The sequence below is a fragment of the Anas acuta genome, chromosome 20 (assembly GCF_963932015.1).
Source record: "Anas acuta chromosome 20, bAnaAcu1.1, whole genome shotgun sequence".
Taxonomy (NCBI): Eukaryota; Metazoa; Chordata; class Aves; order Anseriformes; family Anatidae; genus Anas; species Anas acuta.
In genome coordinates this window covers 5,591,276-5,602,769 of record NC_088998.1, presented here as the reverse complement: position 1 = coordinate 5,602,769, position 11,494 = coordinate 5,591,276, and the positions used below count along the sequence as shown (strand labels likewise).

The 11,494-nt window shown below is 63.3% G+C and overlaps 2 protein-coding genes across 7 annotated transcripts; both read left to right on the top strand.

The window, feature by feature from the left end:
* Nucleotides 1-179: 179 nt before the first annotated feature.
* CDK9 (cyclin dependent kinase 9) lies at nucleotides 180-6,360 on the top strand. Its single transcript, XM_068657133.1, has 7 exons — nucleotides 180-347; nucleotides 481-562; nucleotides 1,027-1,117; nucleotides 2,831-2,997; nucleotides 3,163-3,334; nucleotides 3,407-3,555; nucleotides 4,481-6,360. The coding sequence occupies exons 1-7, from the start codon at nucleotides 256-258 to the stop codon at nucleotides 4,844-4,846; spliced, it is 1,119 nt and encodes a 372-aa protein (XP_068513234.1). The 5' UTR covers nucleotides 180-255; the 3' UTR covers nucleotides 4,847-6,360.
* On the top strand, nucleotides 6,066-11,476 carry FPGS (folylpolyglutamate synthase). Of its 6 annotated transcripts, none has more exons than XM_068657129.1 (15): nucleotides 6,066-6,200; nucleotides 7,185-7,313; nucleotides 7,440-7,493; nucleotides 8,213-8,277; nucleotides 8,404-8,518; nucleotides 8,628-8,705; nucleotides 8,854-8,915; nucleotides 8,999-9,101; nucleotides 9,191-9,268; nucleotides 9,354-9,501; nucleotides 9,588-9,680; nucleotides 9,898-10,048; nucleotides 10,172-10,247; nucleotides 10,523-10,589; nucleotides 10,680-11,476. In XM_068657129.1, the coding sequence occupies exons 1-15, from the start codon at nucleotides 6,180-6,182 to the stop codon at nucleotides 11,120-11,122; spliced, it is 1,683 nt and encodes a 560-aa protein (XP_068513230.1). In that variant the 5' UTR covers nucleotides 6,066-6,179; the 3' UTR covers nucleotides 11,123-11,476. The 6 variants fall into 6 exon arrangements, with proteins under 6 accessions (XP_068513230.1, XP_068513229.1, XP_068513228.1 ...); XM_068657128.1 differs by having other exon boundaries at nucleotides 7,413-7,493; XM_068657127.1 differs by lacking the exon at nucleotides 6,066-6,200 and adding an exon at nucleotides 6,820-6,976 and having other exon boundaries at nucleotides 9,591-9,680.
* Nucleotides 11,477-11,494: the final 18 nt, after the last annotated feature.

Genomic DNA, 11,494 nt, shown 5'->3' with positions numbered 1-11,494 from the left:
CTCCCCCCACCAGCACCGAGCCCCCGGGGGGCTGAGGGGCGGGCGGAGGCGGCTCCCCCCCCATGGGCTGAGCCCGCCTCAAGGCGAGGGCTGACAAGATGGCGGCGGGCGGCGGGACTACAACTCCCAGCGGGCAGCGCGGCGCGCCGGAAGCGGCGGGAAGCGGGAAACAGGAAGTGGGGAGGGGAGGGGGGGGAAGGGGGAAGCCGTGAGGAGAGGGGCCGGGGCCGGGGCCGGGGCTGTGGCGGCGGCGGGATGGCCAAGCAGTACGACATGGTGGAGTGCCCCTTCTGCGACGAGGTCTCCAAGTACGAGAAGCTCGCCAAGATCGGGCAGGGCACCTTCGGGTGAGAGCGCGGGCCGCGGGGACTCGGCTGCGGCCGGGAGGGGGGGCTGCGGCCTAGCCCTGGGCCCTACCCCTGGCCCCTACCCCCGCCCTGTCCCCTCACAGCCTTCTGCCCCTTCTCCCCCTCCTCACAGGGAGGTTTTCAAAGCCAAGCACCGCCAGACGGGCAAGAAGGTGGCGCTGAAGAAGGTGCTGATGGAGAACGAGAAGGAGGGGGTGAGCTGCGTGTGGCTGTGACTGGGGAGGTCGGGGTGGGAGCGTGCGGGGAGTGGAGTTGATCTCTGATAACAGAGGGTGTCTTCCCTCTCTGTGTGTTCCCTGATAATGGTCACAGCTGGGATGTGCCAGGTCTCGAGGAGCAGTGTTAACGGGTATCGGGGAGGCCGCTCTGCCAGGCAGGGCCATGCGGTGCCCTCGGGCAAACAAACAGGGGAGACCGGGCGTCAGGGTCACTTAAACTCCTCTGCCTGGTGGCAGAATCACCCCTACCAACGGTGGTGAATGAATTCTGACAGTCCCAGTGTCACGTTTTGAAGCTCTGATGGCACATAAATAAGCTGTTCTTTGCTGCTCCAGCAGCTCCCCTGCCGTGTTGTTGTGCTCACAACTTCCCTGTCCCCCAGGCGGCTGTGGGCTGCTCTCCTGCGCTCCTGACCCACACCTTCTGCTTCTCCTTTCAGTTCCCGATCACGGCCCTGCGAGAGATTAAAATCCTCCAGCTGCTCAAGCACGAGAACGTGGTGAACCTCATAGAGATCTGCAGGACCAAAGGTAGCTGCCGGGGGGCTGTGGGTTTTCCTTCAGCCCCATGTGGCGGCTGAGCAGGGCACTGTGCCCTGGGGGGGATGGCTCTACCAGGCCTTGGGGTGACAGCACCCGCGGTTTGGGAAGCTGCCTCTCAACGGGTTAGAGCCGTGCCACAGCTTGGCTGAAAAAAAAAAACCTCTTCAGAGCATGCTGCTGTCACTGTGCTGCCTGAGAGGCTTTAAATAAACCTGTGCTGAAGAGCACCCAAAGCTGAGGGGGTTCCTCCTGGCATGGATTTTGTGGCTGTGTTTTTTTTGGGGTCGTGCTGGGAGCTGTGTTCCAGCTGGAGGCTCACTCAGCCCCTCGCTGGGTGTGTTGCAGCCAGCACTCAGGCTCGGGGCAGGGTCAGATGTGCCACGGCCCCGTTTGGTGCCCAGCTGCCTGCTGCTCCACCTCCTTCCTGCAGGCTGCCCCCAGGGCAAGCAGCGTGCCTGCTGTGCTCAGTGCACCTGGCCTGGCTCGGTTCCCAGGGAAATGGGGTTAAAACGTGTCCTGCTTTATATCCATCAACCCCTTCTGTGGATTTTACCAGAAAAAGCAGTTCTGGAGGTGACAGATGATGTTAAAGCTTGCCATGCTCTAGCCAGTCACTTCGGTTAAATAAAACGCAAGTGGCAGCTGTCTGCTGCTGCTGGTCTGTAAAAACACCGGGTAGAAACCTCCAGCCCAGGACTGGGGACTGGAATTTACTCCGCAGCATCTATTGATTACTGTCAGTTTTTGGAACTGGCGGGTACAAGGAAAAACACCGCCACCGAGTTAATTTTTAATTCCTTGTGTGATTAAGCCAGTTGTGATGACTGCCTGTGTCTGGCACGCCGAAGGTAAATATTTTTGTGGACGTGTAAAATTGTTTGGTTTCTGTTTAAATTCCACTTTCCTTCCAAATCCGCTTTGACCTCAGTTTCACGTGAAAAATAGGAATGTGGCACTCACTGTTCCCAGACCTCCAGCTTCTGTCCTTTCACGTGGTGAGGGCTGTGCCTGTGTCAGGGACTCGCAGAGACCCACGGGCATCCTCCCAGCCAGGGGGGAGCTCAGCCCTCGTGTTCTGCCTGCTGATGGGCGGTTTTGCTGCGTACAGCTGATGGAAATCGGCCTCTCGTTTTAATGTTTTGCACGTGTGCCCTAGGAACGAGATTGAAATTGATTGCTTCATTTGAGGTTTCCTGCTATTGACTTTAAATGGCAATTGAAATTGGAGTTTTAAATCGTATTGATCTGGATCGGGCTGTTTTCGTAGATACCGTTTGAGGTTGCAGAACGCCTCGCTTTCTAATGTTATTTTAGAAAGATTTTCTCTGTTCCTGTGTTGTTTTTTTTTCTTCTGGGACTGTCCTTGCCCTTGCTGCTGTGCTGATCCTGCTTGGCTGGCGCTGTGTGCACCGATGGGTTTGTAGGGAGGAAGCCCCACAGCTGTTAGGCACACAAATGAAGCTTTCAAAGATTTTTGTCTCCTTCCCTTGCCTTTCTCATGACATCTGCTGCTCACCCCTTGTTTTTCCAATGCTTTTTTTTGCTGCCTTAGTGCCTCTGTCTAAAGGACCTTGAGGCCTGTGGGGTCTCTGTTTCTGTTTGTGTGCCCTGAGGTTTTACTCCGGGATGGCTGGAGGTCAGGAGGAGCTGTGGTGGCACCGGGGGTCCCTCTCTGACTGTCCCTGCTTGCCCCTCCTGCAGCCTCTCCGTACAACCGCTGCAAGGGCAGCATCTACCTGGTGTTTGACTTCTGCGAGCACGACCTGGCTGGCCTCCTCAGCAACGCCCACGTCAAGTTCACGCTCTCGGAGATCAAGAAAGTCATGCAGATGCTGCTGAACGGGCTGTACTACATCCACAGGAACAAGGTAACGGGCTGGATCCACACTGAGCTCCGAGCCCACCTTGCTCTCTGTGAGCGGGTGTCTCAGCACAGGCTGGGGGAAATCCTTCCTTGTCCTTCATCTCCGGGGCCGGGGTGCCAAGGAAGGGCTCCTGGGTGGCTCAATCTTTCCCCGTCCGTCCTCGTGCAGATCTTGCATCGGGACATGAAAGCCGCCAACGTCCTGATCACGCGGGACGGGGTCCTGAAGCTCGCGGACTTCGGGCTGGCTCGAGCTTTCAGCCTGGCTAAGAACAGCCAGCCCAACCGCTACACCAACCGCGTGGTCACCCTGTGGTACCGGCCGCCAGAGCTGCTCCTAGGTAGGCGCTGGGCTCTGTCCTCTCCTCCTCCCTCCTCGCTCCCCGGGTGATTAACGCGGCGCCTCTCCGTAGGGGAGCGGGACTACGGGCCCCCCATCGACCTGTGGGGTGGGGGCTGCATCATGGCCGAGATGTGGACCCGCAGCCCCATCATGCAGGGCAACACGGAGCAGCACCAGCTCACCCTCATCAGCCAGCTCTGCGGATCCATCACGCCGGAGGTGAGGGCAGGAGGAGGGAGCTGCAGGGGGGTGGTGAGGGCTGGGGCTGGGGCCAAACGCTCCCGCTCCTCTCCCTGCCCCACGTGCAGGCTGCTGTGCGTGCCCAGCATCGTTGTGCCTGCTGCTGGGGGCCGTGTCCTCTGACAATGAGCTTCTTTGCTGCTTCGTGTGAGCTCCAGATGTTTCCTTAGCCTTGTGCAGCCTCCGAAACACCCGAGGGTGAACGTGGCTCTTCTGAGATGAGGAGTGCTGTGCTCTCAGCCCTGCTGGGAGCGCTCAGCCCTTTCTCAGCTCCTTAAGGGCAGCCAGTCCTGCCCTCTGCTGGAAGGTGGAGCCGAAAGGGACCTTGGCCAGGGTTTTCATCAAACAGGGTGTGAGAGGAGGGCGGCTGTGCACGTGGCTGCAGGGACGCTGGTAGGTGCACTGGAGGTGTTCCCTTTTGTACCCACGGACTTGCTGCAGCCTGTCCCGGACTGGGGCTGAGGGTAGTACAAGTGATTGCAGCGGGCTGTGGTTCCTAAAGATAAAAGGTGCCACGAACATCCACGTTGTTATCAGTGAGGAGTTTTGTCCGTTGACCTTTCTGGATGTTGTAGTTGGCCTGAGCTGGTTCCCCAGTAGATTTTTTTTATTTATTTTTTTTTGGTGGGAGGACAGAAATCCTGTGGCATCCTCAGGAGCGCTGTGCTGTGTGCTGTTCCCGCTCCGGGAGGATTCTGTCCTGACTTGTCCACGTGTCTGTAGGCTTTGGTGTGCGCTTCAGTGTCTCCGTGCTGTGGGAACAAGGCCTGCTGGCTTGGAGCTTCTGAAGTAGCATTGTTCTTGCAGCACACCTCACGCCAGTTTGCCCGAGGGCGTTAGCTTCAATGGCTTCTGCTCTCTGGAACCATCTCCTCCCAACCCTCCCCTTCCTGCTCCCTCCCAGGTCTGGCCGAACGTGGATAAATACGAGCTGTTTGAGAAGCTGGAGCTCCCCAAGGGCCAGAAGCGCAAGGTGAAGGATCGCCTGAAAGCCTACGTCAAGGACCCCTACGCGCTCGACCTCATCGACAAGCTGCTGGTGCTGGATCCCGCCCAACGCATCGACAGCGACGACGCCCTGAACCACGACTTCTTCTGGTCGGACCCCATGCCCTCGGACCTCAAAAACATGCTGTCCACCCACAACCAGTCCATGTTCGAGTACCTGGCCCCGCCGCGCAGGCGGGGTGGCCACATGCCCCAGCAGCCAGCCAACCAGGGCAGGAACCCCGCGGCCACCAACCAGACCGAATTCGACAGGGTCTTTTGAGCGGGGTCCCGGCCGGGCTGCTCGGGGAGGTGCCGTGAGCAGGGGTGTGCTGGCGGGGTCTCTCTCTCTCTCTGTCTCTCTCTCTCTGGGCAGGGACTTCCTTCACGGCGAAGTGCCTGGTGGCTTTAACCGAGCTCTGCCGTCCCCTCTCCTAGCACAGCAGCTCTGCCACTAAGGAGCTGCGGCGTGCGAGCCGTGTGTGTGTGTGTGTGTGTGTGAGTGAATGAGTGGGGAGGTGACGCCTGCAAGCCCAGGGTTGTTTCCCTGCAGCTTTGGCCCACAGCCCGTGTCCCCTGGGGCAATCTGTATTGGTTAGGGTAATCTCGTGGATCAATTGTTAGGGACCTGGTGACGGAGGAGGTGGCTGTGTCAGTGCGGGGGCTCGCTGAGGCTCTCAGCAAACAGTGCAGGGAGCCGCAGGGCTGGGAGCAGCTGCCCTGGATCAGACTGGGCCCTGCTGGTGGCCGTCTCTGCCTCTCAGTTGCTCTTAGCTCCTACACAGCGTGTCCTCTGAGCACCCAGAAGCTGGTGTAGGATGAGGCAGGTGCCTCTGAGTAATTTGGACATGTCTCAGGGAAGGCGTCGTCATACTGCCTGGAGTGACTAACTCTCACTGGAGTTTTGGGCTGCAGCCTGGAAAGGGCCCTGCTGGGTGGCTGACACAGCTCCTTGCTCCATGCAGCCGGGATTTACGGTGGGAATCATTGGTCTCTGCCACAGTGCTCGGCGTCCGTGCTTCCTTGGTTCCAAGCTGCAATTAGGATTCCTGTGGGACACACCTAGCTGGCTGCCTGCTTTTCGCTTAGTGCTAACCACAGCAAGAATTTGGATTGGGAAGGGAGCTGGGGGTGCTTGCAGGCAGCCCCTGTCCCGCTGCTTGCAGAGCTTTCGGCGTGGCACAGCCGTGTTGGAGGAGCCAGGGCCACTCGTACAAACCCCCAAGCGTCCACTCCTGTGTCCTGGCCCTCCGTGGGTGACTCTGGAGCAGGACCACGGCCGTCCCCAGGCACAGAGATGAGGTACACGGTGCTGGTGTGCATCTGCCTCACTCTGCTGGAGCTCGGGGGCCTGGCTGGTGCGGAACAAGTGCTCCTTCAGGTCCTGCCCAGCACCTTGTCCCCACGGCTGCCGGCTGCACATGGCCGTATTCTCCTGAGCCACATGGATCCCAAGACTTTCGAACACGTAAATGCACACGAAAGGCGGCGGGTGATAACCTTTGGCCTTTCAGAGGTTGTGCATTAACCAGGCCCATGTAAAAGCCGCGGTGGTGGTGGCTCAGCTCGTGGTGGAGGAGGTGGGGAGCTCACCCCACGCGGAGCAGCCCCCGAGGATGATAAAGGACACCTATAAGGTAAATTTGCGGGGGGATCCCGAATCGTGCCTGGGTGCGAGGGGACTTGTGGGGAAAAAATGAGGGGGGAGGAAAAAAAATAATGAAGTTAGCTGCGAGTGATCAGCCCGATGCCTCGTGCCGGTTGTGAATAAAGGTGATCTCATTCCCCAGCGCCTTCCCCCTGCTGTGTGTGGCCCTGCTTCTTGTGCTAAACCTCCCAAAGTTTGGGGAGCTGCCTCAGAGGGCGGGCAGGGGCAGGCAGCGGGGCGCAGCGTGCCCTGACAGGGCTCTGCTGACAGGGCGCCATGCCCGCTGTGGTAACAACTAGCGGGCACCGAGCATCCTCGCTGAGGAGGCAGCGGGGCTGCTGTGCTGCCTTTTTGCCATCTTGGGGGGTTTTGTGAGGATTTTGGGGTGGTTTAAGGCTGTGCTCGCAGCCCCCACCCCGCGGTTGTGCTGTGGGGCTCCCCGAGCTCCCAGCCCTGCCTCAGCGCCCCTCACTATGAGGGGACCCTGCCCTTCTCCAACATGGCGCCCACCGGCGGGCTGCCGAGGGGAGGGGAGGGGGGTGTGCCCTCAACCAAGATGGCGGCGGCGGCGTCAAGGCTTATTAAAAAGGGGGGGGGGGGCCCGTTTAGCGGCGTGGCCGGGGGGGGGCGTGGCCTGAGAGGCGCGCGGCGGGGATGGTGGCGCGGGGGCTGCGCGCGCTGCGGGCCGCGGCGGCGGGGAGGGGGAGGGGGGGGAGGAGGGGGCTGAGCACGCGCCCCGCGCGTGCCCCCGCCGCGGATTATCAGGTACTGGGGGGGGGGGCAACAAATTGGGGGGGTTTGAGGTAAAAAGTGGGCTGCGGGACCCTCACTGGTACTGGAGGGGGTGCAGCGGGGTCCGCACTCGGTGGCTGGGGGGTGTTTGGGTGCTGGGGGGGTGTGGGGGGGGTGTTTTTGGGGGGGTGTTTTTGGGGTGGGGGGGCTGTGGGGGTGTCTGACAGCGGTGCCCCCTCAGGACGCCATCCGCACGCTGAACTCGCTGCAGACCAACGCCAGTTTCCTGGAGCAGCTCCGCAGGGAGCGCCCCGACCCCCGGGCACAGCTGGAGGCCATGAGGGGCTTCCTGGAGAGGAGCGGGCTGCAGGTGAGGGGGGGGCACCCCCACACACACACCCCCCAGCCCCTGAGTGTGGCCCCGCGGTCCTTGTCCCCTTGTCCCCCCCCTCCTGGGATGTGGCCGCAGGGGTCCCACGGGGTGGCTGACCTGCAGGTGGAGGACCTGGACGGGCTGAACATCATCCACGTCACCGGGACGAAGGGCAAGGTGAGGGGGGGGCATGGGGGGACACGGATGGGGACAGGGACAGGGATGGGGACAGATGGGACAAGGATAGGGACAGTAGGGACAGGGATGGGGATGGGGACGGAGATGGGGATGGGGACAGGACTTAGAGGATGGGGATGGAGATGGGAACAGAAATGGGGATGGGGACAGGGACAGAGAGGACAGGGATGGAGACAGAGGGGACAGGAACAAGAATGGGGACAGAGGGGCCAGGGACAGGGATGGAGATAGGGATGGGGACAGATGGGACAAGGATAGGGACAGTAGGGACAGGGATGGGGATGGGGACAGAGAGGACATGGTTGGGGACAGGGACGCAGATGGGGACAGGGACAGAGAGGACTTGGATGGGGACAGGGATGGGGATGGAGACAGAGGGGACAGGGATGGGGATAGGGATGGGGACAGAGGGGTCAGGGACAGAGAGGACAAGGATGGGGACAGAGGGGACATGGATGGGGACAGGAATGGGGATGGACATGGGGACAGAGGGGACATGGATGGGGATGTGGATGGAGATGGGGACAGGGACAGAGAGGACTTGGATGGGAACAGAAGGGATAGGGATGGAAATGGAGATGGAGATGGGAATGGGGACAGGGATGGGGACAGAAGGGACAGGGATAGGGATGGGGACGGAGATGGGGATGGGGACAGGGACAGGGAAGGGGACAGGGCTGACACTGCCTCACCCCCAGGGCTCAGCGTGCGCCTTCACTGAGCGCATCCTCCGCGGCTACGGGCTGAAGACCGGCTTCTACAGGTGGGCAGGAGCGGCCGGGGGGCTCGGGGGGACATGGGGACAGTGTTTGGGCCATACCTGAAGGGTGTCACCTGTGTCACCTCTCTCTCTTTTTTTTTTTTTTTGGTGTCCCCCCTCCCTCCCCAGCTCCCCGCACCTGGTGCAGGTGCGCGAGCGGATCCGCATCAACGGGCAGCCGCTCAGCAAGGAGCTCTTCAGCAAGTACTTCTGGCTGGTCTACAACCGCCTGGAGGAGACCAAGGTGGGGGCTTCCCGGGGCTCGTTGGGGCCGGGAGGGGGGGGCTTTGGGGGCTCAGTGGGGGACCGGGGAGCCCCTTGGGGTCGTCCCTAATCCTTATCCGTCCCGGCAGGACGCGGCGCAGGCCAGCATGCCGGCGTATTTCCGCTTCCTCACCATCATGGCCTTCCACGTCTTCCTGCAGGAAAAGGTAGGGGACAGCGCGGTGCTTCCGCGGATTTTGGGGGGGGGACAGGGGCTGACCCCTGTGGGGCTGTGCCCAGCTTGTGGTGCCGGTGGACCCCAAATCCCTGGGGACGCTCACCGCTGATGTCTCCCCGCGTGCCCTCGGTCCCCAGGTGGACCTGGCGGTGCTGGAGGTGGGCATCGGCGGCGCCTACGACTGCACCAACATCATCAGGTAGGGGGGGCGCCCGCGTCGTCCCCATACCGTCCCCGTGCCACCCCCCCCACCCCCACTGAGCCCCCCCAACGTGTCCCCAGGACCCCCGTGGTGTGCGGCGTCTCCTCGCTGGGCATCGACCACACCAGCATCCTGGGGGACACGGTGGAGAAGATCGCCTGGCAGAAGGGGGGCATTTTTAAGGTGAGGGACGAGCCCCCATGCCCCCGAGGGGGGGCTTCTTTGGGGCCATGCTCGGGGGGGGTCCCTAATGCCGTGTGTCCCCCCCACAGCCCGGCGTGCCGGCGTTCACCGTGCCGCAGCCCGAGCGGCCACTGGAGGTGCTGCGGGACCGAGCCCGGGAGATTGGGGTGAGCTCGGGGACGGGGTTGGGAGCGAGCAGGGGGGGCTCCGTGCGGTGTTTGGGGGGGGGGGCTCAGCCTCCTGTCCCCGCAGTGCCCCCTCTACGTCTGCCCGGAGCTGGACGCCTTCGAGGCCGGGAGCCAAGCGCTGGAGCTGGGGCTGGCGGGCGGCCACCAGCGCTCCAACGCCGCGCTGGCACTGCAGCTCGCCAGGACGTGGCTGCAGCGGCGGGGCTACGAGGGTAAGGCGGGGAAAGGGGGGGGCAGACGGGGTGGAAAATGGGGCTGGGGGGGGCGTGTGAACGACATTTTGGTGCCCGTCCCGCAGCAGGTCCCGAGGTCTTGCCGGAGGTGCCGCCCAGCACGGAGCCGTCGGTGCCGCTGGCGCCCGTGTTTCACCCCAGCGATGCCATGATCCAAGGTGAGGGGTGGGTACGGGGTGGGGGGGCCGCATGTGACCCCCCCCCGGTGCCACCAGCGCATTTGTAACAGGCTGGGGACATCCCGGGTGTCCCTGGCATGGCTGCGTGGCGATGCTCTGCCGCCGCCTGCTGTGCCACCGCTGTACCCCTGCTTGTGGGGGTGCCGGTGATGAAATGGGGGGGGTCCAGCTGTGTCCCCTGTGTCCCCCCCCCCAGGTTTGAGGGACACGGAGTGGCTGGGCCGCACGCAGGTGCTGCCCCACGGCGCCGTGACGTGGTACCTGGACGGGGCGCACACCACCAGCAGCATCCAGGCCTGCGTCCGCTGGTTCCGCCAGGCTGCCCTCAGCCACGACAAGCCCCAGGAGTAAGGAGGGGACACGGGGGGGGGGCGGGGGGGGCACACAAACACCCGGTGGCCGTGCCGGGGTCCTTGGGGTTGGGGGGGGCTATAGGGTGGCACCCACCCTTTTCCCCGTTGTCCCCACAGCGGCTCCGAGGTGCGCGTGCTGCTCTTCAACGCCACGGGGGACCGGGACACGGCCGCACTGCTCAAGCTGCTGCTGGTGAGGTTTTTTTTTTTGGGGGGGGGGCTGCGGGGGGGCAGTGGGTGCTGGCAGGGGGCTGAGCGCCCCCCCCGTGTGCCCCTGGGCCCCGCTGTGCCGTGGGTGCAGGAGCCACGAGGTGGAGCTGCTGTGTCTGTCTGTCCGTCCTGCCCCCCCCAGCTCTGTGCGCCCCCCCCCAGGAGCCCCACTGGGCTGGGACTGGTCCCAGTGGCACTGCGGTGCTGGGTGGGGGTCCCGGTGCCCCCCCCGCACGCTGAGCCCCCCTCTCCCTGCAGCCCTGCCACTTCGACTACGCCGTCTTCTGCCCCAACTTCACGGAGCTGTCGGTGACCGGCAGTGCTGGTGAGTGCCGGGGGGGGGCTTTGGGACCTCCCGGTGCACCCCCCCTCCATCCCAGACCCCCCCCTTTTTACTCGTTTCCCTCCCCCCCAGACCAACAAAACTTCACCGTGACCCTGGAGAACGCCCTGACCCGCTGCCTGGAGAACCAGAAGACGTGGGGGCGGCTGCTGGAGGAGAAGGGGGGGCAGGAGACCCCCTGGTTGTCCCCCCCCCGGCAAGTGGGGGGGCTGCTGGAGCCGGCCCCCTTACGGGGAGGGGGGGCAGCCCTGCTGCTGGTGCCCCCGGCCGAGCGCCCCCTCAACTCCCCCTCCCTCGTCTTCCCCTGCCTCTCCCACGCCCTGCAGTGGATCGCCCAGGGCCGGGACCCCCACCTCCCCGCGCCCCCCCCCAAGGGGGGGGCACACCCCCAGCCCGTGGCCAGCAGCGGGGCCGTGCTGCTGCAGGAGGCGGCCGCCATCCACGTCCTCGTCACCGGCAGCCTGCACCTGGTGGGGGGGGTCCTCAAGCTGCTGGACCCCTCCCTGTCCCAGTGAGCGGGGTTTGGGGTTCTGCGCCCTTTACTTGAACTGCTGGGGGGGGGGGGGCACGCATGGGATTCCCCCCCCCCATCCCGGCCCTTCTCACCCCAGTGCCTTCTGTCTGTGCCAGCCCCATGGGGGGGTGGCGGTGGCCGTGGCCACGCTGGGTGTCCCCATGAGGTGGGGGGGGGACACTCCTGGCCCCCCCTTGGGGTGTGTGTGTGTAGGGGGGGGTGAGATGGACGCAGGCTGCCCCCCCCCCACGGAGAGGTTTGGGGGTGCCCCGGGTATGACTCCGAGGCTCCTCGTTGCGGCGACTAATTTAACGTAGGATAGGTTTTTATTATTATTAAAAGTTTGTAACTTTGACCTGGAGCTGGCTGGGGG